Raw genomic sequence first — 22,729 nt, forward strand, 5'->3', positions numbered from 1 at the left:
CTGTGAAACATTCAGGACTTTAGCCCTCCAGGACCAAGTTTGGACACCAATGGTAAGAGTTTGAGGTCTTTCTGTCAATCAGTGTTTAGTGTTGATATTTATCATTATTCTGTCAAAGAATGATGACAATCTACCAAAATTTTGGAATAAAAAAAAACATTACAACGCACTCACTGCCAACCAGTCTAAAACATTTCTTTCAAATAAAACCAACAAAATTAGATATAATTACATCAGTTATTTGAAATTATTTCAAGATTACAAATGTAATTTCACATAATCTTCTTCAGTGTACACCATTCATTTTCCAGTTTCTAAGTTACACATTTAGGGCTAAGTGATTTTTTTGGATATTTCTTTGCACTTTAAAAGGCCTATGTGCCTTTAACCACGTATTGTCTAGATCATTTAGAAAAGACTCAGCACTCAAATAGACTTTCATCTTGGATATAAATCATTAACACTTAAACTGATTGCTACTTGTAATAAAATATTTATTCATGTCATGGCAGGATATGACTGCTGCTGCCAAACAATGGCTTTTACCTTTGTAGCGTGGGCACAGACGCTGCTGTGCAGTTAGAGTTAGACTATTTTTTTAAATTTGTGATCGACTAATTTATAAATGAACAACACACACACACACACACAAACACACACACACACACACAGCTACTCAGTCCAGGTTTGTTAAACAAACACGTGTGTGTGTCCTTCATCACTGTGAGAAGAAGCGTAGTGTCAGTGCACATGTTCCACCACCCATCAGCACATCTCTGAGCCTGCCATTATCTGTTTACAGGCTCTCTTTCCCTCCCTGGCCCTCAGGCCTACAGTACAGTAGAGTCTGTTGTATGGGTTGACACCCCCAGCAGCAAGGCAGCGTCATCCAGCTGCATTCTTGGCAGCTGATAATAAAGATGAAGCAGAGTGGACACTTCAGAGGACGATCTAAACAAGAGGGAGATCATTTATACTTCAGTAACAATTAATCTGATTCTGTTACAAACTAGACATACCTGATGATGCATTTAGAGTGAGGCTGCACAATGATTGAAAACATGATTGAAATACCAAATTGCATTTAAAAATATCTGTATGATAAATGGCAAATGCTCTTTTTCACAGGACTATATGTAATCATGGAGTAAGTGATGGGCAGTGTTTGAAATCTTATACTAACATACTACACACTATACACTCAGGGACATATTCACTAAGATCTGAAATAAAAGGTGGTAATTCAGTTGCTTCCCTAAATTCTTTAGTGACCTGCTGTGAGAAATTCACTAAGATTGCAGCAATCATTAGTGCACGAGCAGAACTGGTGCAGACCGCCCCTATTTAAATGAGCGTTTTGCTCATTTAATGTGGAGACACAAGCACAATGACATTTGAGGAAGTTCAATTTGAGGCAAATGGACTTCTCTGTCTGCTGCACAAACATTTAATAATGTAGAAAACTAAATAAACAAATAAAAGGTTTGTTTTTTTGTTTGTTTGTTTTTAAAAACCAAAATGATATTTTTCCGCCTAATTTAATGTGGGTGCTCCGTCAGGACCTGTAACTTTGCTCTGATCAGTGCAAGAATAATAGGCAGATTTGGACAAAAACTGTCCTATTGATCTAACATTGACCTGAGTTAATGCAGCAACACAGTCTGTCAATCAGTCTGCATTCTTTGAAGATGATCTACTGACCATCTTCCAGTAGGTCTGAGCAGTGCTGTGTCATATGTCACCGTTGTGCCATCAGTAGGGATGTAACGATTCACTCAACTCCCGATACGATTCGATTCACGATTCTGAGTTCACGATACGATTTTCTCACGATTTATTTTACAATATGGGAATGTTGACAAATGACTGAAAAATATTCCTTTATTTTTTTGGGGAAAATACTGTACTATTTTCCTTTTATTTTTCATTGTCAAAAGAATCCCTTGATAAACTATTCAAAATGATGCAATTTAACTAAAAATAAATCTTGAATGAAATAAATAAAGGAATAATACAAATGAAGAAGCCTATTAATTTAAATTCTGGTTCTATAATAAACAATTCAAAACTGCGTAATAGTTCTTTTTCTTTTTAAAAGTGCAACTGAAAATGTATTTTGTGCCTTAACGATTGGACTTTAAAAAAAAAAAAAAAAAAAAAAAGTAATTTTACTGTATTTACGTCAGATATTTGTTTAGACCAGCAGAGGGCGCTGGTAACCCAGTAGTCGGTTGGCATGCAGTTATTCCACCAGTGAAGAAGAGAAGCTATGCTAGCAGACAGAGTTAATAGAAAGACATGACTTTTACAGATATTCACGTAATATTACAGATATACTTTTGGTGCTAAAGGAGTAAAGAATTATTTATGAGCATGTTTAACAGTAAATGGCGGCCAGAAAGAAAATAGTAGCAGATTCCGCCCGTCATGTCCGCTTCTGGAAGGATTAATATATAGCACTGCGATTCAATTTTCAGAGCATCGATGTGAACCGTGGTACCTATGAATCGATTTTTAACTGCCTTACGATTAATCGTTACATCCCTAGCCATCAGTGATCACCACTGCGTAAATTACACATCTGATCTGCTGATTCTGGCCTGACATCAACACGACACGAGTCTTTGACAGTCAAAACATGGAGAGAAAGATACAGACTGGAGCAGTGCGTCTACAGTATGTAACAGCAGAGTTGTAACGGTCTCCCAATGCGGTCACAGATTTTTTCGGATCACGGATTTTGTTTATCAAATTTCGGTAAAAAAAAGAGGTTTACATCAACTTTTTTAACTTTTACTGATTTTTAGAGCAACCCAAAGCAGCACAAGTTGTCATTTTGACTGAAAAAGCTGCTAAATTATCCTGAATGCTTCACCTCTTATAGAACTCAATGGACTAAAAGAGGCGATTGATGTCATCAATGACGTCATTTCAACATGGCGGCCGACAGGCTGTCAAATGGTTAAATAGTCCCATTTTTAAAAGTTAATACAACAAATATGGTGCAAAACAATGCGTTTTGTTCAACATAAATCTTCTAATAAGGACATTTGAAAGGTTTTAGGCCACATTTGCAAAAACAGTATAGGATCCCTTTAAGGCTGGTGTTTACTGTGAATAATCCAGGTATAGGTAGTTAACAATGTGAACAACTGTAACGACCTCAATACAAATGCGTAACAGTAAAGGTTTTAGGCTTTACTACTGTTGTTCTTGTTACATAACTTATATAGTATAAAAGCGAGTCTCAAGCCAGGGACTTTTTTATTTTGAGTTTGCATGTTCTCCATTCTTTGGGTATTGGGGTACTTCCTACAATCCAAATACATGTGGAGTGGAGTGTTGAATTAGTTTTTCAGAGTAGAAGGAAGGGTAAGTGTGTCCTTTGACCAACAGCCATTCAAAAAGTCACATTTATAAGGAGCAATGCTACCAGTCCCTGCAACACTTTTGGTTTGGAATCAATAAATGTTGAACTTCAGGACCACAGTCTGCTGAAGAGTTTATTTAAGGCTCAACAAATCCGCCCAACGGCAGCTAAGTAATAGGAAAGTGTCTCACTCTGGGACGGGCACACAACAACATTCAGATTTTAGAAAGTGACCCATGTGTCCAATACTAGTCTGATAAAAGTGCAAATTAAATAAAAAATGTTGCAATTTTGAAGAGTCTGTTTGTTTGTGTGTAATTGTGTGGTGTGGTTGTGGTTATGGTCAGGTGTTACACTATAGTAACCTTTAACAGGGTCAGGGTTTGTCGTATCTTTAGGCAAATAAACAAACTGTCAATCTAAATGCCTTTCATCTCAAATGGCACAGTTGGAAAACCTTGGTCAACCAAGGTTGGACTGACTGACTGACGGACTGAGTGTGGACTCGAGTGGATCCAGGAAAGATCCATCACACACTGCAAACACAGCCACATGCTCATTTACCCAGAAAGCTTTTAACTATTTAATGTTACACAGATGTTTTAAAACTCTGTAAAGAAAGCTTAAAATAAGGAATGAGATCACACAAGAGGCCAACGACTTGGAATTGTCCTTCAGTACCATGAAGCAACGCACAAACAAGAACACTTTACTGTTGTTGGCCCTCGAGACGCTTTCACCCGCCCAAGTACGGAGTAAGTAAATCAGCCATCCAGATATGCCTGTGCTAGCAGAGAATGTCAGCACATGCTTTTCACTCTTCATTTGTTCGGTAAAGACAGAAAGGCAAATTCACTCATGTTTTTTAAACATATGTAGTCAAACCTAGGCTGTATGATTAATACTTTTGGTCTTTCATTTATTCATTTCCAGTCTGACTATCAATCTCTAAGATTGGCAACTCAATCCAATTTTGTGTGGCTCCCAAAGTAAACACACACAACATTACTCCAAGAACACAAAATGACAGATAAGTACACAAAGCAACACTAAAACTACACAAACATACAACAAAAATACACACAATGAATCCAAAAACATCATAAAAATAGACAAAATAAGAGAATAGTTTACAAAATAAATCCAAAAACACCAAAGAACAACAACAAATATCCCAAACTATTACAAAATCAGACAAAATATTTTATTTTCTTCTGTATTAATGTTCATATTGGCCAATAATCCAAGGGCCTATACTACAAAGCTAGATAGCTAGGCTTCACCTAACCAAACATTCTCCGTCAGACAGAGGCAGTCCTACAAATCTCGATATCAACACACTAAGTTAAGCGGGTTAATTTCAGCTTGGCTACGTGCGCGCTCCTGTGACAGAGGAGATTACAGCGTCAGACCAATCACAATCACAGAGAAACTGGACAGCAATTTAAGTCACAATGAAGAAATAATTCTTAAAAACCAAACCAGACCAAAAACAACACTGTTCCTGCAGTAAAAGCAGAAAGTAATTAAAGGCATACTGAATAACTTTTGGCCACTAGGGGCGCTAGACCGTTAACTTTCACGCAAGCGCCTCTAGTGGCAACAAGCGCCGTAGCACTGTCACAAAAATCAACAGTCAGTCAAGCCAGCCTCCCTTGTCTTTTAATTGTGTATGCCGCCCTCCTCTCCCGGCCGCTCGGCGTGCCTCGCCTCTTTGCTGAGGGGCGGCGCGGTGGCCGGGGTCGGGGCGGACGGGCCCATCCCCTCCCTCCGACCCCCGACAAAGGGGGCCGACAACGGCGGCAAGGCCAGGGAGTGGGGGGGAACGCCACCGCCACTGCTTCGCACCCCAGCCCTGAGAGCCAATCCTTATCCCGAAGTTACGGATCTGACTTATCGACTTCCCTCAATAAAGAATCCATGTTTAACTGAACTATCACGGCGATTAGTGCACCATTAACCCAACACAAAACTACTATAATGTGCTCTTTTGGCTGTAAACAAAGGCTAAACTTGTTTCAGCTGCAAACAGCAATGGTGTATGTTGTGACATCACGTGGAAACTATATATATCAGAGCCTGTGGTCACGTGACTGCTGTAAAGTGAAACGTTCTCCAGGCATTCTCCATGTCACATGACCTGGCCAAAGACGATCCGTCTTCTCCAAACTTACATAGTCGGTATTTGAAGAGGGAAGCCCCGCTCAGAGCATTGATACTGTCAAGTGCTGAATAATGGCCTGAGGAATCATTTAAAATAACTCATCTGGGTCAACTCTTTAGGTCACAAAGTCCAAGTTGTGCCTTTAATGCAGGAAATGATAAGTGTTAATGATTAAATTAGTGAGATTATAAACGGAGAATAAACAGACACTGATCAGTTTCTCTTTCACCTTGTTTGTGTCTCTGATGCTGCGTTCATACAAATCAACCTAAATCATAGAGTGGAATATAGTTATATTTAATATTATCTTACAGTACTGAGGCTCTTTACATCACCACAGAATACATGAATGAATGAACGAATTTATTTATTACTTTCGCCAAGCGGAAGGTTATGTTTTACCCTTTGTTTATCTGTCAGCCAGTCAGTCTGTTAGCAAGATAAATTGAAAAGTTATGAATGGATTTGGATGACATTTTCCAGAAAACTGATAAATGGGACTAGGGACATGTGATTAAATTTTGGTGATATTTTGGCTACCAAAAGAAAATATATAGATATATATATATATATATCCCATTCATTTTCCCATCCACACTGATGAGCTGCTTGTTAAGTATGTCATAGGTTCTCTTAGAGTCAACAGCTCAATGTTGACAGGAAGTCCTGAGTTTAACATGTTAGCTGAGCTTGAGCTGCTTGGCAGAGATCTGCGCTCTCCAAGTGCTTTTCTAGTTTATTAATTTATTGATTTGAAAGCGCCCGACACAGGCTTTATCAGCTGACTTATTTTACTTTAACAGTACATCAGATATAAATCTACATGTTTCTTATAGGATGTCATTGGTAAATGAAAGGAGAAATATTCTCTCTCCTGTCAGATTCACATCAGATCCACACAGTGACAATGCCTTTTTCTAAGAGAACTGATTGGTCAGGAGGCAGGACTTTAGTACTCGCTCAGATTCTATCCAGAACTAAACCCGGTTAGCTGTTCAGCCTAAGTTACCAGGGTGACGTTAGCCAGCTTTGTAGTCCAGCACACACTGATTAAATCCCGAAAGTTAGCGAGATAACAGTAAATCTAGCTTCATACTAGTATAGGCCCTAAATGCTTAAGTACTTGTAGATAATGTGGCCCTCAGATCACATTTTTGTGGCCCCTGCTGTCTCTGATCTAGTGGATGTTGGGTCCACTGTTTGGAGAAATGAGTGTGTGGGTTTCTGTTTTCTACTCCAAAAACACAAATTGACGGATAAACACAGCAAAAATACACAGAAATACAACAAAAATACACAAAATGAATCCAAAAACACGAAACAACAAAAATATACAAAACCATTAGAAAATCAGACAAAATCCTTTGTTTTCTTCTGCATTTTCTGAATGCTGACGTAACTGTTGATAATGTGGCCCTCAGATCAGAAGAAAACATTTTTGTGGACCCTGCTGTGATAAAAGTTGCTCGTCTCTGATCTAGTAGATTTTTGGTCTACTGTTTGAAGTAGTGAGTGTGTTGGTTTCTGTTCCACTGCAACTCAAACCTCATTCAATTTGCTGACAGTGTGAATGCAATCAGATTATCTCGTAACTCAAAGATGTAAAAACAATGAAGCCAATTTAACTTCTTCCTCATGCTTTTTAGTTTCCTAGTCACTGCGTGGTTTTGGTTAAACCTCTTTCAATAAGCAGCCATTGTAACTGCTTGACATGGTCCAGGTGGTTTATGCAAAGGTACAAAGTGAAAATGTATCAAACCGCACCCCCCACCCCCCGGACTGTTCTATAGTGTAAACACATCCTGAACCACATACTGTACATACATTTCCATGTGTTCCCATACCTGATTAGTCCATTATTCAGAGACTTAAAAGAAGCCAAATTGAGGGTTAGACCAATCTCGGCATGCTCTGCTCGATGACAGGGTAAATATGTTTCAACACAGTTTATAGGTTGACTTTTAAGTTACCATCTAACAATGGCTCCAGGCTCTGAATCAAAGACGTGCTCACGACTCTCCAGTATCAACAGGCTAAAGGCTGTAATGCAGACATTTGTCACACAATATTAGCGTTGGCTCTGTGTGTGAGAGAGTTTTGAAAGTGACATAAAAGCACATACTTGTCTAAATGTGTGTGTGTGTGTGTGTGTGTGTGTGTGTGTGTGTGTGTGTGTGTGTGTGTGTGTGTGTGTGTGTGTGTGTGTGTGTGTGTGACTGTGTGTGACTGACTGTATGTGTGAGTGTGTTCCAGAGTGCAGGATTTTTTTTTCTCACATCAGTTACTCGTTGATCCAGACAACCTGAGGGAGTGGTGTGCAAGGCAGAGATCAGCTCCAGGAGGGGGGCTAGGCTAGGCAAGAGTGAGTGAACACACACACACAGTTACACGTCTACATAAACAGACACTGAGATTTTAAACTACTGTGAGAATGTATGTGCTAATGTTAAGTAAGTATAGAATGTAGTGGAGGAACAGAAGTAGAGCCTGCGATTTTCCGTGATCGGAGAAAAAAACAAAATGGAGAAAGCAATCTGAATCGTCTTTGTTGTTGTTTTTTTGCTCTTCTGTCTTTATTTAAAATTGGGCCCCAACATGACACAGAAAAGCCTCACATGCATATTTTGGGACAATATCACCCATTACCATGCTATTTATTAACGGAGACCAGGTGATAGAATGCTGAGAAAGTGGAGCAGACGAACAACTATGTCCAATTTCGCTCATAATCCCGATCAAAATATGATACATTTCCATTAAAGTCAATGTGTCAATTTCCACCGCATGCATATGTGGTCCAGCACAGTTGGTAAACTACTCAGTCATGCCGGTGCAGTTACGCAACAGATACGCAGACATATTTGTGCCGTACACTGGAGCTGTGCTGCATAAATTCATTAAAGATAAGCCTGTATGGGACAGGAAGTAGTGCACAGACACAGAACAAAATATCCAGTTTATTTTCAAAATAAAATACTCTGTGTTCAAGGCGGATCGTATTTCCATCCATTTTCCCACCCACTTGGTGGGCGGGGGTCTGCTGGTGCCTATCTCCTGCTTTCCTCAGGTGCTAGGCGAAGCTACACCCTGGACAGGGCGGCAGTGGATCGTATTTCACATATAAATATTGATTTTATCCATGATTGAATCACAATAATCTTCACAAAATCCGAAGATCTGCAGGTCAGCTCCTCGCCAAGGACACAATTAACTTTGTATGGCTTTGTGGTTCTCTTTGTATTCACTACAAATACAGTTTGTAGAATCGTGAGATGCTCCACACTCCCCCTCCTCCCCTACTGAACAAAACTTACTGGTCTTCTTGTGACAGCTTGCGTGGACGCACGCACCGTGGAACTCTTTGGGACTTTTTTCTCAATAGAGACTAGTGACAAATGTAGGGAATTTATCTTGTGTTATTGGAGAGTTTTCTGATGTTTTAGAGACATGAAAACGCGTATCACTCACTGCTGTGACCCGCCTCATGATCCCAGCTGCAGAGTAAACACATAGACACTCCACACTGCAAATGAATTGCATCCATTCTCTTCACCTTAGATAATATTTCTCTTAGGTTTACAAGCTATTTATCCCATCTATCACTATCGCTCTCTGACTCGGTATGTGGGGCAGACTACGCACGGACTGAAAGTAGATCGCACGCAGTCCGCCCCACACACCGAGTCACAGGGACCTCCGCGGAGTGTGTTCCTCCTGAACACGTTGGTGCTTTTAAACTACTGCCTCTCCACGTTTGTCTTCCCTTTTCCTCTTGCTTGGTCGTGTCACCGCTGTGCTGAACGCCAGGAGGAGTGGTGGCCTATTGGTTAAGTCAAGTCAAGTCTCACCTGAGCCAACACTCTGGAATCTTGAACAAGTCCCTTAACCCCCAACTAGCTGCTCCTCAGGGATGGGTCAAATGCAGAGAACAAATGTAGTATATGTACAGTATGTATATGACAATAACAGCTATTATATATTATATATCTGCCATGGAACTTTCCCTAGTCATGCTGCATTCAAACAAAACAAGCCTTGAATGCTCCAACGTCTACTGCAGCTTTAAACAGATCGCTCAGGGTCAAAAGTGTAACTCTTGCCTGATTTCAGCATAACTGTTCTGTTTATGTAAATTCTTTAGAGCAAATAAAATATAAAATTAACAACAGTTGTTGGCTCTATTTAGCATGTTTGATAATATATATTGAAGTTTAATAGCTTGTAAAGTCTGAGGAAAAGATGATGAAAAGGAAAGAAAAATGTAAAGTGAAGCAGGTGTGACGGGGAACCAGGGACACCTATAGTGTTATTGCAGCTTAACATTTATCAGTTTAGCTTTATTGATGATCAAATCTGTTCATCTGTTTGAGTTGATTGGAGAAATCACTGAGATTCCTTTTCATTGGAAACACCATAGCAATAAAGTTCTACACTAACAATGTGACATGTCATTATTTCTGCATGTCCGTTTACACACATAACACACAAACACAGAAACACACTGACACACTGACACAAGAGTCGGCCTTCCCCCTTTGAAAGTCACCCCTCCACATCTCTGGTGCTTATCCAAACACCACTACACTTTAGAGAGGAAAGCCTTCCACAATGCACACACACACATACATCAGAACACTTGCATACTTTGTTTTTAGAGTGTACCCCAAGTGGAAGCTCTGACAAAGAATGTGACAGCTCCACACACGTCGCACAGAGGAGGAACACACACACAGAGACTAAAAGAAGGGAGGAGAGGTGGCATGACCCGACATGTGCTTGGCTCCGATGGAAAACGGTCGGACTCTCCATCTCACAAAGACTCAGAGAAGGAAAGCCAGGAAAGCTCAAGGCATTCCAAGGAATAGGGTTATGTACACTGGACTGAGCTAAGTGGAAGAAACAGGAGGAGGAGCAGAGGGAAGAGAGTCAATGAAGTATTTAAAAAGAAAAAGAAGAGATCATTGGAAATCAAGTCAGACCTCTTCAAGTCTTTGATGACATTCTAATACACCTAATCAGATTCAATCCAGGATTAAACTAAACTTCTGAATCATGTGTAGATTTGCTGCTTACTGATAGATGTACTGTAGATAGATAGATAAATAAATAGATGTAGATAGATAGATAGATAGATAGATAGATAGATAGATAGATAGATAAATAGATAAATAGATAGATAGATAGATAGATAGATAGATAGATAGATAGATATAGATAGATAGATAAATAGATATAGATAGATAGATACATAAATAAATAGATATAGATAGATAGATACATAGATAGATAGATAGATAGATAGATAAATAGATACATAGATAGATAGATAGATAGATAGATAGATAGATATAGATAGATAGATAAATAGATATAGATAGATAGATACATAAATAAATAGATATAGATAGATAGATAGATAGATAGATAGATAGATAGATAGATAGATAGATAGATAGATAGATAGATAGATAGATATAGATAGATAGATAAATAGATATAGATAGATAGATACATAGATAAATAGATATAGATAGATAGATACATAGATAGATAGATACATAGATAGATAGACAAATATAGATAGATATAGATAGATAGATACATAGATAGATAGATAGATAGATAGATAGATAGATAGATAGATAGATAGACAAATATAGATAGATAGATAAATAGATATAGATAGATAGATACATAGATAGATAGATAGATACATAGATAGATAGATAGATAGATAGATAGATAGATAGATAGATAGATAGATAGATAGATAGATAGATACTGTAGACAGTTATTTGAACTTTAAAATGTCAAACTGTTTGTGCACACCTTGGTGGATACTGTCAATATTTACATTTACCTTGTGGAACCATGTGATTTTTCCACAGCTGCTCAACTGTTACAAAAGACCCAAAATAAGATAATAATCATCAACCTTTGAGAGCTTCTTAAGGTTCTTTGGAGAAGTTAATTCATTTCAGAAAACATCTAATAATATATCTATTTAGTACTCTTGATTTGGAAAATAAATAACCACATTTCACACAGTCCTTTGACGTCAGAGGCTGTAAGGGTCCTACTTTGGCAAGTTTTTTTTTTTTTTTTTTTTTTTGTTTCCAACCACACCCATTGGTTCATTTGTTTCTTTTAGTAGAGAGAGGGGAACAAAAGTAGTACACCTGTAAGGACATGAACGTCTATCTATGAAACTCATGCAGTGGATTAATATGTAATAAATGTGTTCTGCAGCAGTCAGTCCAGCTGTGTGTGTGTGTGTGTGTGTGTGTGTGTGTGTGTGTGTGTGTGTGTGTGTGTGTGTGTGTGTGTGCGTGCGTGTGCGTGCGTGCGTGCGTGCGTGCGTGTGTGTGTGCGTGTGTGTGTGTGTGTGTGTGTGGGTGTGTGCGTGCGTGTGCGTGTGCGTGTGTGTGTGTGTGTGTGTGTGTGTGCGCGCGCGCGTAACTTCACATATTACGCAACCGCATTAATTGTCACGTGTGTCAGGCTTACCTTGATATGAAGATTTCTTCATGGCTGCGGATTGATGAGTTTAAAAAGAGCCAAACGTTGTTGATCCGCTGCGGTTTGTTGTGCATCAGCAGCTGGATGTGGATGTGTCTCTGTTGCTTCTCTCAGCAGGACACGGGTTCCTAACCTGGCTCTACCTTCAGTCACACCTGGACCACGTTGAGAAGACAGTTTTTCTGGGAATGGAAACAATCACACCTGACGCACGCCCTGATCCCAGAGCGGGAGGAGTTAACAGTCACCTATGAGAGCTGAGACTGGATCAGTGACTAGAAAAAAAACATTATTACAACATTATGGACAGGAGCAGGGGTGGACTGGGACTACAGTTATCAGAGACACCATGCAGAAGCTGTTATTGTCACTGATGCTCAACATGTAGCTATTATATATTTATCTCTTCATTTTAATAATTAATCCCCCAGAAAACCTGAAAATAGGGAAACCTTTTTTTGTCTTTTTTTTTTCCTTATGACACAAGTTATGACACTTCTTGCACACTTTGCCCATAAATACCCCCTTTTTCCCTATTTTTGCAAGTTCTTTTTGATACTTTTATCCAACTTTTGCCCTTTCTTAAAAAAGATTTTGGCCACTTTTCATCCAAATGAGGTAACATTTGCCCAATAATAATCACTTTTTTACTTTTTTTTCCTCCTACAGCTTAGGGCAGGGGTCTTTACCCTGTGGCTCTGGAGCCTTATGTGGCTCTTTGACTCTTTTTGCAATGGCTCCCTATAGTTTAAAAATATTGAAATAAAGAGTTGTTATTTTTTTACAGAGGCTATTAATGATTAATGACAAATAAAATCAAGATCTAACAATTTGTTGACCTAAAATAAATCACGGTGTGCAATGACTCAGCACCTTTCTACTTCACCTCCTTCAACATCTACAGACCATCAACTTTCCTGCACCTGTGACTAACCTTAAGTTTTAAATCCCTGGTAAGATAACTAAACCAACAAAACACTATTCTGGAAGAAAATAGAGATTTTAATTGTGTGGGAAAAGATTCATTTAACCACCAATATGTTAAATATGCATGTTTTATATGTGGCAAGAAATTAACAATTAGCATGTTTTGATCACATGATCATGTGTTATCAAACTTCAAGTTCATTTTTGTGGCCCTTTAAATCCATTAACTAAAAAATATCTTCTTTATATAACATTGTGTTCATGTAAATTGAGATATGTAAGAATTTGAAGATGAAAACACTGTTTTATTGTCATTTCTTGATGTTAATTTATTTTATTTTATTTGTTTTTAAATTTCCATTTACATGATTAATATAAATCGAATCAAATTAAATCAAACATTATTCTATATAATTTTAACTGTATATAATTGAATTCACTGTATTATCTTCATTGAGAAGGTTTTTTTTTTTTGGCTCTGGAAGGACTTTAATCCATGTGAGATGATGTTAAATGGTTCCTTTGAGAGTAAAGGTTGCAGACCCCTGGGTTAGGGACATACTAAAACCCAGAAACTTTTCAGAGACATACCGGAGTAAATTCTGCCCCGTACTGCATTCACAGGCTGTAATATCACCAAGTTTATCACTGTACCAGTTGTTAGAGCTACTATCTTCACCAGGGAGCATAGTTATAGTTTTCCAAAGTTTTTTTGGGCTTTATTTACCGGCGAGTAGTTCCCACTGTCCGGAAACACTTGGAAACCAGTTGTGTTTTTATTATTTATTTATTTATTTTCTAATTATTATTATTTAAAAGGTTACCTCATTCAGACGTAGCCTACGTATATGTTCATAACTGGAACTATGCACAATAATAAAATAATATTTATGAACTTGTAAATACGTAGTAGGAATTACTCGCCGGTACATAATTGCCCCATTAAACTCCAGAAAACAATTACCAGGAATAAATATTTGCTCCCTGGTAATATAAAAAGGGCAATGTCTATCCGTACGGTGGCCGTATCAATATACCAACATTCTATTTGTACGCAGCACCCCTATTTGGCCAGTTCAAGTGACTAAGACTAAACCTTACCCTAACCCTGACTCTGTACTTTGGTAACCGTACCAATAGCACCGGGCGTTGTCCGTACGGCAACTGTACAAATAGACACTTTCTATAAAAAATTGTGATTGCAATTAACTTGTTTTCCTAATCCAAGAACAAAAGTTGAATCTTTTTTGAATATGTGAGTACCAAAAACCATTTTATGCCAACTTTTTCAACCCTTTATTCAGACAAGTTTTTTTCAGGAAATTTGATCTCCTGACATGTTTTGACTGTCAACTGCCAGTCTTCCTCAGAGGTGATATGCTTTGATGTATCCCTACAAGTTCTCTCTTAAGGAAAGCATCAAAGCATCTTCTGATGGATTTCATGTGTTCTTTTGAGTTCTTTGTGAGCATTCACCTGTGAGGACATTTCTTTTTGCCACTTTTGACTTTTTCCTTCATTAACGCTGAAATGTGTGATTAAATTAAATTGGGGGTGGGGGGGGGGGTTGTGTTGGGTTCTGTTTTGTTTTAGTCCTCCTGGGTCCTCTTCATCCACGTAAACTCCGAAACATGACAATACTCATTGTCAATTCCAAAAAATGTGGTCAACAAAATCTAAAAATAAATATAGTCAACATAAATTAATAATGATTTGGACCCATCCCTTTTATTATTGTTGCCCCCCAGAATATAGTTTTTAGAGAATTTTTACATTGGAATCAACAATGAAAGCGGATTTCCGCCCATATCAGTGTGTGTTATCACTTGCATAATGTGTGTGTGGGAGGCCGTTTGTTTGCAGTGTAAACCAAACCACTTTGTAGGACATGTGGAAATCTTCTGCTGAGCTGACCTTTAATCTTTTTTAAACGTCACAATCATAACCCACATTCTACAGACCTTTTGTTTCTGCAGTTTCAGCTCTTCTTCCTCCTCCTACTCTTCGTCCTACAACATGAACATAATGAGCTTTCACACAGCAGATGTTTGAGGCTAAAGTGTCGCCTGGTTAAAACATGGTGGTTACAAAGTTCAACAGATGTTTGCTTCTTTTACATGAAGGAGAAATCTTTTTATCAAACACAAGCTGATGGATTTATAAGAATTTGTGTTTTCACTTTAGATTTTTATTTTATTTTCCGCATATGTACATGAACATAGAACGACAAACAACATAATGTCATCAGGTCTTAGTGTTCATGGGTTTACAGTTTTCGGTTTAAGAGGAAAGAAAAGAAAAAGTAAAAAAAAAAGTGACATTATCCTTTAAATGCTGGTGTGTTTGTAAATTTAATGCATTTGTTTCATTTTCTATCAAAATTCTCCCTTTTTATTCTCAAACAGTGAGTCATTTTTTCTAACACATATTTCCTGTACTATATCTAACCATTGTTTATGTGTCGAAGGGTCTAAAGCAGGGGTCATCAAGCTTTCTGAAGCCGGGAGCTACTTTAACGTCACTGAATAACTTGAAGGGCCACCAGTTGGATGCACTGAAACTCCAAAATTTCCCGTTTTTACTTTAATTAGAAAAAGAAATAAGGGAGCATTAACTTAAAAAGGTGGCAAATACTTTGATTTTAATTAATGCAACATGTTTTTACAATTCAACAAATTTTCTTTCTTTCTTTCTTTCTTTCTTTCTTTCTTTCTTTCTTTCTTTCTTTCTTTCTTTCTTTCTTCTAACCCTAACCAGGGCTCACCAACACACGGGCACCGTGTTGGTGACCCCTGGTTCAAAGCAAGCCAGTTTGTTGCCGTGAGAAGAACCTTAACCAGATAGTTATCATCCTTCTGCACAACTTATGCAAATTTCCCAGATAGAAGATGGGAAATGTCTTGGTGATCTTATATCTAAGTACCTCATTAATCACATGGCTCACCTTATCCTCAAAAAGGTTCTATTTTGGGGCAACACCAGAACACACATGTATGGTTTGCATTTATTTGACCACATCGTCTCCAACATGTTTGCTCTTTAGATAATTGCTTGCTTTTCAAATTCAGCGTAATTTTAATAAACCTGTTAAAGTTTTTCATGTATGTGAATTTGTGGATGTCTGTTGAGTTTCACACACATTATACCATTCTTTTTCTGTGGTTATGACATTGAACTCTTTCTCGCACTTTTGATTTATATATTGCATTGTTTTATTTTTAGATATTTCAGTGGTAGAATCTTGGTATGACTCTAAATTAAAATATTTTTTTTATCCACAGGAAGTCAGTTACAATTAAAGGTGCAAGCAGCAATGAATGTCCCTCGCAACCACACGCATGTCGTGACGTGGCGCACGTTGAGGTGTGTTGCATGTCGGGGTGTGGCAGAAATTTTAAAGAGTTGAGACGTAGCGGACCATTTTCAAGGATTATATCACAAACTTTCCTGCAATGTTCTGTGCAAATATAATGCCTATGATTTCCTTTTACCAATAGGTGGCGCTATGACTATGAATGAGGGTTGGGTTAAACCATAAGCTGCTATTATTAATTAGCATCTACTCAGCTCTACAAACTCGCCTTGGCTTTGGGCTCGGAGGTGGGCCCTGGCCACCTCTGCTACAGCCTCAGAGTCAGCTGAAACATGCACCTCAGCCTTGGTGGTGATGATGGGACATGGTTGGGCTATGGGACACACACACACACACGGTGACCATCTCCAAACCAGCAAAGACAAGGTTGTGTGTGTGTGTGTGTGTCTGTTTGATTTGTAGGATTTCATGTGGGGCTAATATTTAAAAATACTGTGGGGGGCGCTATAGCACACGCACTCCTGAGACGTGTACAGTTTCTTTCGAATAGTCGATTGTGACGTGTGTGCGCTATATGCTGTGAATGGATATTGACATATGAATGTGATCAGAACAGGATTCTAATCAAACAAGTAAAGTTTGAAGCAGATTGAAGCATGCTGCTCAAATTTCATGTGACCAATAGGTGGCGCTATGATTATGAATACATTTTAAAATGTGGATGTGTTCAGACCTGTGAAATTTGGGCCAGACTGCATCATGTACATGAGATATAAACACTGTCATGGCGAGACATCGAAATTCGCTGCTCCGCCACAGACATGGTGTTTAACAATAGGCCACAATTTTCTGCATGAATCATCATCAATGCTTTAAGGCTAATGTCACCACATTTGAGGTGAATACGATCAACCAGCTACTAATAACAGCACATCAATGTGTGAAACATGTCTTTTTCTGTTGCCAGGAGGTGGCGCTATGACTGTGAATGGATATTGACATATGGATGTGATCAGAACAGGACTTTGATCAAACATGTAGTTTGACACAGATTGGAGCATGCTAAGGTTTGGTAAGCAGCACGTGATGTTTGATCACGAAACATGAAAGTTCAAGACGCCATCAGGGCGACGCCCTTTGACTTTTGTGGAAGATTTTGATAACATTTAATCACAGAGCCCAGCTGTATATACTGGCCAAATTTTAAGTGTTTTGCAGTTACGCTGTACTGTATGTTAAAATGTATCTTGAAAATGAACAAAATCTTCACAGTTCATTAAAAATGGTGGCTTCTTGTTGCATTTTCGGTAAAGAATTGATATGGCAATTTTGTTTGTCTTGATGTGATACATATGTGTATCAAATTTTGTAGATGTACCTGAAACTATTTGTATTAACTCCACTAAAGGCCAATTTTCAAGGTGGCACTATTGAGTCATTTTGCCATTCACATGTGCAATTCCCCCAAAAGATCAAAGTTTTCCCCCGTCCTAATATACGTTCAAACTTTCATGATTATTTGAACATGTTTAGGCCCTCAAAAATGTGATCACGTTCTATATAAGTAAGATATTAATAATAAAAACAAAGTGCATTACAATAGGGTCCTGGGTCCTAATGCTCGGGTCCTAATTATGCCCTAATTGTAATTAATTATCAATCACACAATTAAAATTATAATTGACTTCAACCCTGGTATGCATTGACCATCACTTCCATCACTGGGTTAGGATCTCCTGGTGTATCTCTCTTTACCTCTTGATTATGTGTGATTTATAAATGTAAAACAAACCTAATTGTATTTTAATAAATGAAATCTGTTATTAAAAAACAATGAAAGTGTGAAACGTCTGCTCCCAGACTGAAGAGAGAAAGCATTAACAGCTCATTGTGTGTAGACAATGCTCACTGTTCAGAATATGAGGAAGGGAAAGGAAGACAGCTGTGCATTGGATTAGGGAAGCTGCAAAAAGGGCCTCTTGTTGGCTGTGGTATAAAGGGAGGAGGAGGGCGGGAGCTGGTCGGCACTGATTGGCCGACACTGTTGACCTGCCAACTGGACAGCGTCATTAACAACGGATAGTTGGTAGGTTGGGCACTGTCTGATGACATCAGCTGCAGTCCAAAGACAAAAGTCAGCACAAAAAAGACCATTATGTTCCAGGAATTGTCAAAATGTACAAGAAACACTCGATTACTTGAATTGGTTCCCTCTATTTCATTTTTATGTTTTTTTGTCTCGTAGATATGCATCCACTGTGCAGCTAATGCCAAAGAAGATGACTTTTTGAGTTGTATATAAATGATTTTTAAGGCTTAACTTGTTTTATCTGCAGGTCACAACAAGAAAAGCACCAAATTAAATACAATAGCTTTTGAAAGTGTTGTGTTTTATTGCATGCAGTCACTTTTAATGGTTACACAGCCCTACTTTTAAATATAGAGCTTCCTGAGAAATGACACAAACAATTCACATGAGTCAAGCAGAAACCAGATGTGTGGCGCCAAGATATTCAACAGGGTTTTTTTTTTTTTTCTTCCTCTCAGTAAAGGTTTGATGCTGCCTTTGAGCAAAGCTGATTTATGACTTGTATCCAAGATAAAGCTTTAAACCACTTTGGTGACCAATGACAATTAGTTATGAATGAAACCTTGTAAAGTCACGGATTGGGTTTCTGCAGTCAGTGTAATGCTGTGTGGGTTTTTTTTTTTTTAAGCGACCACAAACAACCATAGCAGAGTTGGTCAATGAGTGAAAAGAGCACAGATAACAGCTGAGTAAACAGCTTTCTGGATCAATTCTTTTAGCCACTAGAGGTCCTCAGTCTTTCAGTCTGCAACTCCTTATAACACACCACTCTCTGTGTCTGCATCTCTGCAAAAACTATGAACAGAACAATAAAACCAAGTGAATCATGAAACACTTGCTAGAATTTAGTGGGTTTTTCCACATACAATGAGAGCTGTTTCTTGCTTTGTGGGAAACTTATGAAAGATAGTTTTAATATCAACACTTCATTAGAATTAAAGAGTAACTAAGCTCCACCTTTCTGCTGACCAGCCACTAGGGGGGAAATTAATAAAATGACTTGATTATGGACGTTACTTCTGTAGCAGTAAGACACGCCCAGTCAGTCAAGAAGACACACACATTCGTGCACACACAGCAACAGACGAACCCTCTGATTAGACCAGAAACTGCTCTTTATAGAAGCACACAGTTAAAAACATCACTGCAGTGGAGCACAGCTACTTTGCACGGAGCATTAGACTTCCGCATTAGAACTGTCAATCAATGCTCATTGAAGGCTGAGGGATTGGAGGAAACCCTCCTCCATCCTCTGAGCTCTTATAGGAGGGGCGGGGCCAACAGTGACAGTTGGTGATGCAAGATGGTCAAAATAGTTCATCTTAGCCGATAGCAAAATTCAATTGTAATAGCCGGCGTTCACTCTGACATTGTACCACTAAAAACGCTAAATTAAAATACTTTTACTAAATTGTTAAAAGTTGAAGTAGAATCATTAACAGCACTACCCAAATACATATGTGTTCATCAGAAAAAAGTGGGTTTGGGGTTTAGTAACTCTTTAAGCACCTTAACCTGTAGTATAATAATAATGCATTGTATTTTATTAATGCGCTTTTCATACACACTGAAAGCACTTTACATTGATGTGCATTGTTCTTTCACTCCACACGGTGGTGCTAAGTTACTATTGTAGCGACAGCTGCCCTGGGGCAGACTGGCAAAGGCGAAGCTGCCATAGTGAACCATCAGTCCCTCTGACCACCACCAACACTCACCACATTCATACGAGGCAATGTGGGTAAAGTGCCTTGCCCAAGGACACAACGACAATGACTTGGCTAGAGCTGGATTTGAACTCCCAACCCTTTGGTTATTGGACGACCCACTCTACCACTGTGTAGATCAACTTGTAATGTATTTTCCAATTTGGCGCTCCCTGGTGGCTCAAGGGGGTCTTATGCATTTGCAGAGTCCACATATAGGCAGAAACGGCTCTGCATGCAGAAAGCATTCATACATCAGTCACTTGTTGGTCAAATGTAGTGATGCACCGAAATTTTCGACTGGAGTCGACTGAAACAGGATGTTGCAAAGAAACGAGAAAACTGCAGTCAGCACGTGCGCTTGTCTGGAAACGGGCCAACTTGTCCGCAGACTCACGGAGTGTCTGTATTTCAGTACATCTGAGCACTAATGTATTTTCCGAGACGAGGTGACGGAGCACTTTTGTGTGATTTCTGTGACATGTTGACACTATAGTTATCATCTGGTTTCAAAGTCCACGTTTCTCAGAGATCGTCTGGACTTTATCATGACTACTTGGTCCGAATTATAAAGATCGTTACTTGGATGGGATTAAAATTAAATCACCACGCGCAACAAATGATCCACGCCACAAATCACACAGAGATGTGCCTGTGTGCGTCTCCAAGAACATGTTTGTATAATAAATGAAGCAGAGAATCTGATTTTCATCAAGAACTTCAATGCACTTTGTGTTTTAATGAGAGAAGATATTTACTTTGACTCTCTTTCAGCAGCTGTCAGTTATAGGCCTGTACAATATCATTTAATGTTTGAATGGGATCAAGTTAAACATATATTTTTTTTTAGTTTATACTGTGCATTGTTGAAATGTCAGTGATAAATAAATATTTTCATATTTTTAATTTATTTATTCTTTGACGCATTAGTATCAGTGAATATTGATATTGATAATTTCAGAGGATAGTACACATTCAGAGCCATAAATGCAATGAGACTAATCATTACATAATAATTTATTTCGGTGTTTCAGTCTTCATCCTTTGTTTTCTCATCTTCAATTTTAAACGCTAATCGATGAAGAAACGTTTAGTAACTGGAGATATATGCCAGTTGAGATGCAGTCAATATTGTTTCTAGTTTTTTTTTTTTTTGCACTTTAGTACATTCTCTTTATTCCTTTAATATCATTATTATTGTATTTATTCATGTATATCTACTTTTTCTTATCTCTCTCTTTATTTATTTATTAATTATTGTGTTATTTATTTATTTATTTTCTTCTATAATAATAGCAAACTACTACTATTACTTTTTTCTTTTAACCCCCCTCGTTTTGAGTAACCTGTTGATGTATTGTACAGTCTTATTGTCTCCATCTTTGTCTTGTATGTTGCAAAATTAAATTAAAATCTAAAAAAAGTTTAAGTCTTAGCATGTTCCGTCTACACTTTTATTATTAAAAGTTAAAAGCACAGGTAGGTCATAACCTAAATACAGTGAATGAATGAATGAAGAATCTGATCAGCTGTACTGTCTATAAATGATCAAAGCTGCCCCTGTGGTGTGAGTAATTGTTCACCGTGTGGTAAAGCGGAGCAGATCATTACCTCTTACTGTCAGAGGCCATGTTTCCCCCTCATGTGCTGACACATTCATGACTTCTTGTTTCCTGTTACAAGTTATGACACGTTTGGTTGAAGCAGAATCAGGAGGAGTGTTTCTGCACTGCTGAGAACATGTGTGCTAATGTAATGCTATGAAAATCTGTCTTCTCTGGTTTAGATGTTGTGGATGTGCTGAGGCCAGGAGTGGACTGGCCATCTGGCAAACTGGTCATCGTCCCGGTGGGCCATCGACCCAAAGAAAGCTGTATCGGTCCGCTATGTTTTTTGGGTTTTTCCTGAAGAGCAAGTGGAGGCAGACATGGTAACAGGTGGCCAGAAAAGGTCCAAAAGTGGCAATAATGTGGCAAGAAAAGAGTGTAAAGTGATTAAAATGTGCCAAAAGCAGTCAAGAATGGCCAAAAATGTCATGTTCTGTTGGTTAAGTTTAGTTATTCTGTGTCTTTGTTTATTTTGAGTCTAGTCTTGTGTTAACTCTTGTCTGTGTTTCAGGGAATCCTGCTTGTGGCTCCACCCCCCAGTGATGTCTGTGTGCTTGGTTGCTGATTGATTAGGTCCCTCATGTTTTCACCCAGGTGTGGCCCATTCCTAATCAGGCCTCCTCCACTATTTAACTGTGTGCTTGGTCACAGTGTGGTTGTCAGGTTCGTTGTCTCCCTTCGTGTGCAGTTGTCTAGTTTTGCTCCCTGTTCCTGCTCCCCTGTTTTTGAGTTTGGATTTTGAATAAGTTTGTTTGAGGAATAAACATGGACTGGTTCCACGAACGTTATTCCTCTATCCTGCCTCCATCTCTCCTTGCATTTGGGTCCACACCCACACCGGACCGTGACAGAACGAACCAGCCACCAGTGGACCCAGCGGAGAGGAAGTTTGTAGAAAGACTGCTTTATTTTCAGAACCTCTTCCGGGAGGCCTGGGCGGGTAGGATTTCTTTGGAGGAGGATCCTGTCAGAGAGGTGTACGCGGGGACTCGACTGGCTGCCGGAGGACCCCGGAGCCTGCAACGGTGTAGAGG

At 38.7% G+C, this 22,729-nt stretch overlaps 1 protein-coding gene across 2 annotated transcripts in view; it reads right to left on the reverse strand.

Moving 5' to 3' along the window:
- Positions 1–12,256, reverse strand: part of LOC114467963 (septin-9-like) — a 156,527-nt gene extending 144,271 nt beyond the window's left edge. For both annotated transcript variants that reach the window (XM_028454522.1, XM_028454518.1), the window contains exon 1: positions 12,042–12,256. In XM_028454522.1, coding sequence (XP_028310323.1) covers positions 12,042–12,063 — 22 coding nt within the window. In that variant the 5' untranslated portion in view covers positions 12,064–12,256. The remainder of the gene's footprint in view (positions 1–12,041) is intronic.
- Between the last annotated feature and the right edge of the window lie 10,473 nt (positions 12,257–22,729).

The sequence above is a fragment of the Gouania willdenowi genome, chromosome 8, assembly GCF_900634775.1.
Source record: "Gouania willdenowi chromosome 8, fGouWil2.1, whole genome shotgun sequence".
Classification (NCBI taxonomy): domain Eukaryota; kingdom Metazoa; phylum Chordata; class Actinopteri; order Blenniiformes; family Gobiesocidae; genus Gouania; species Gouania willdenowi.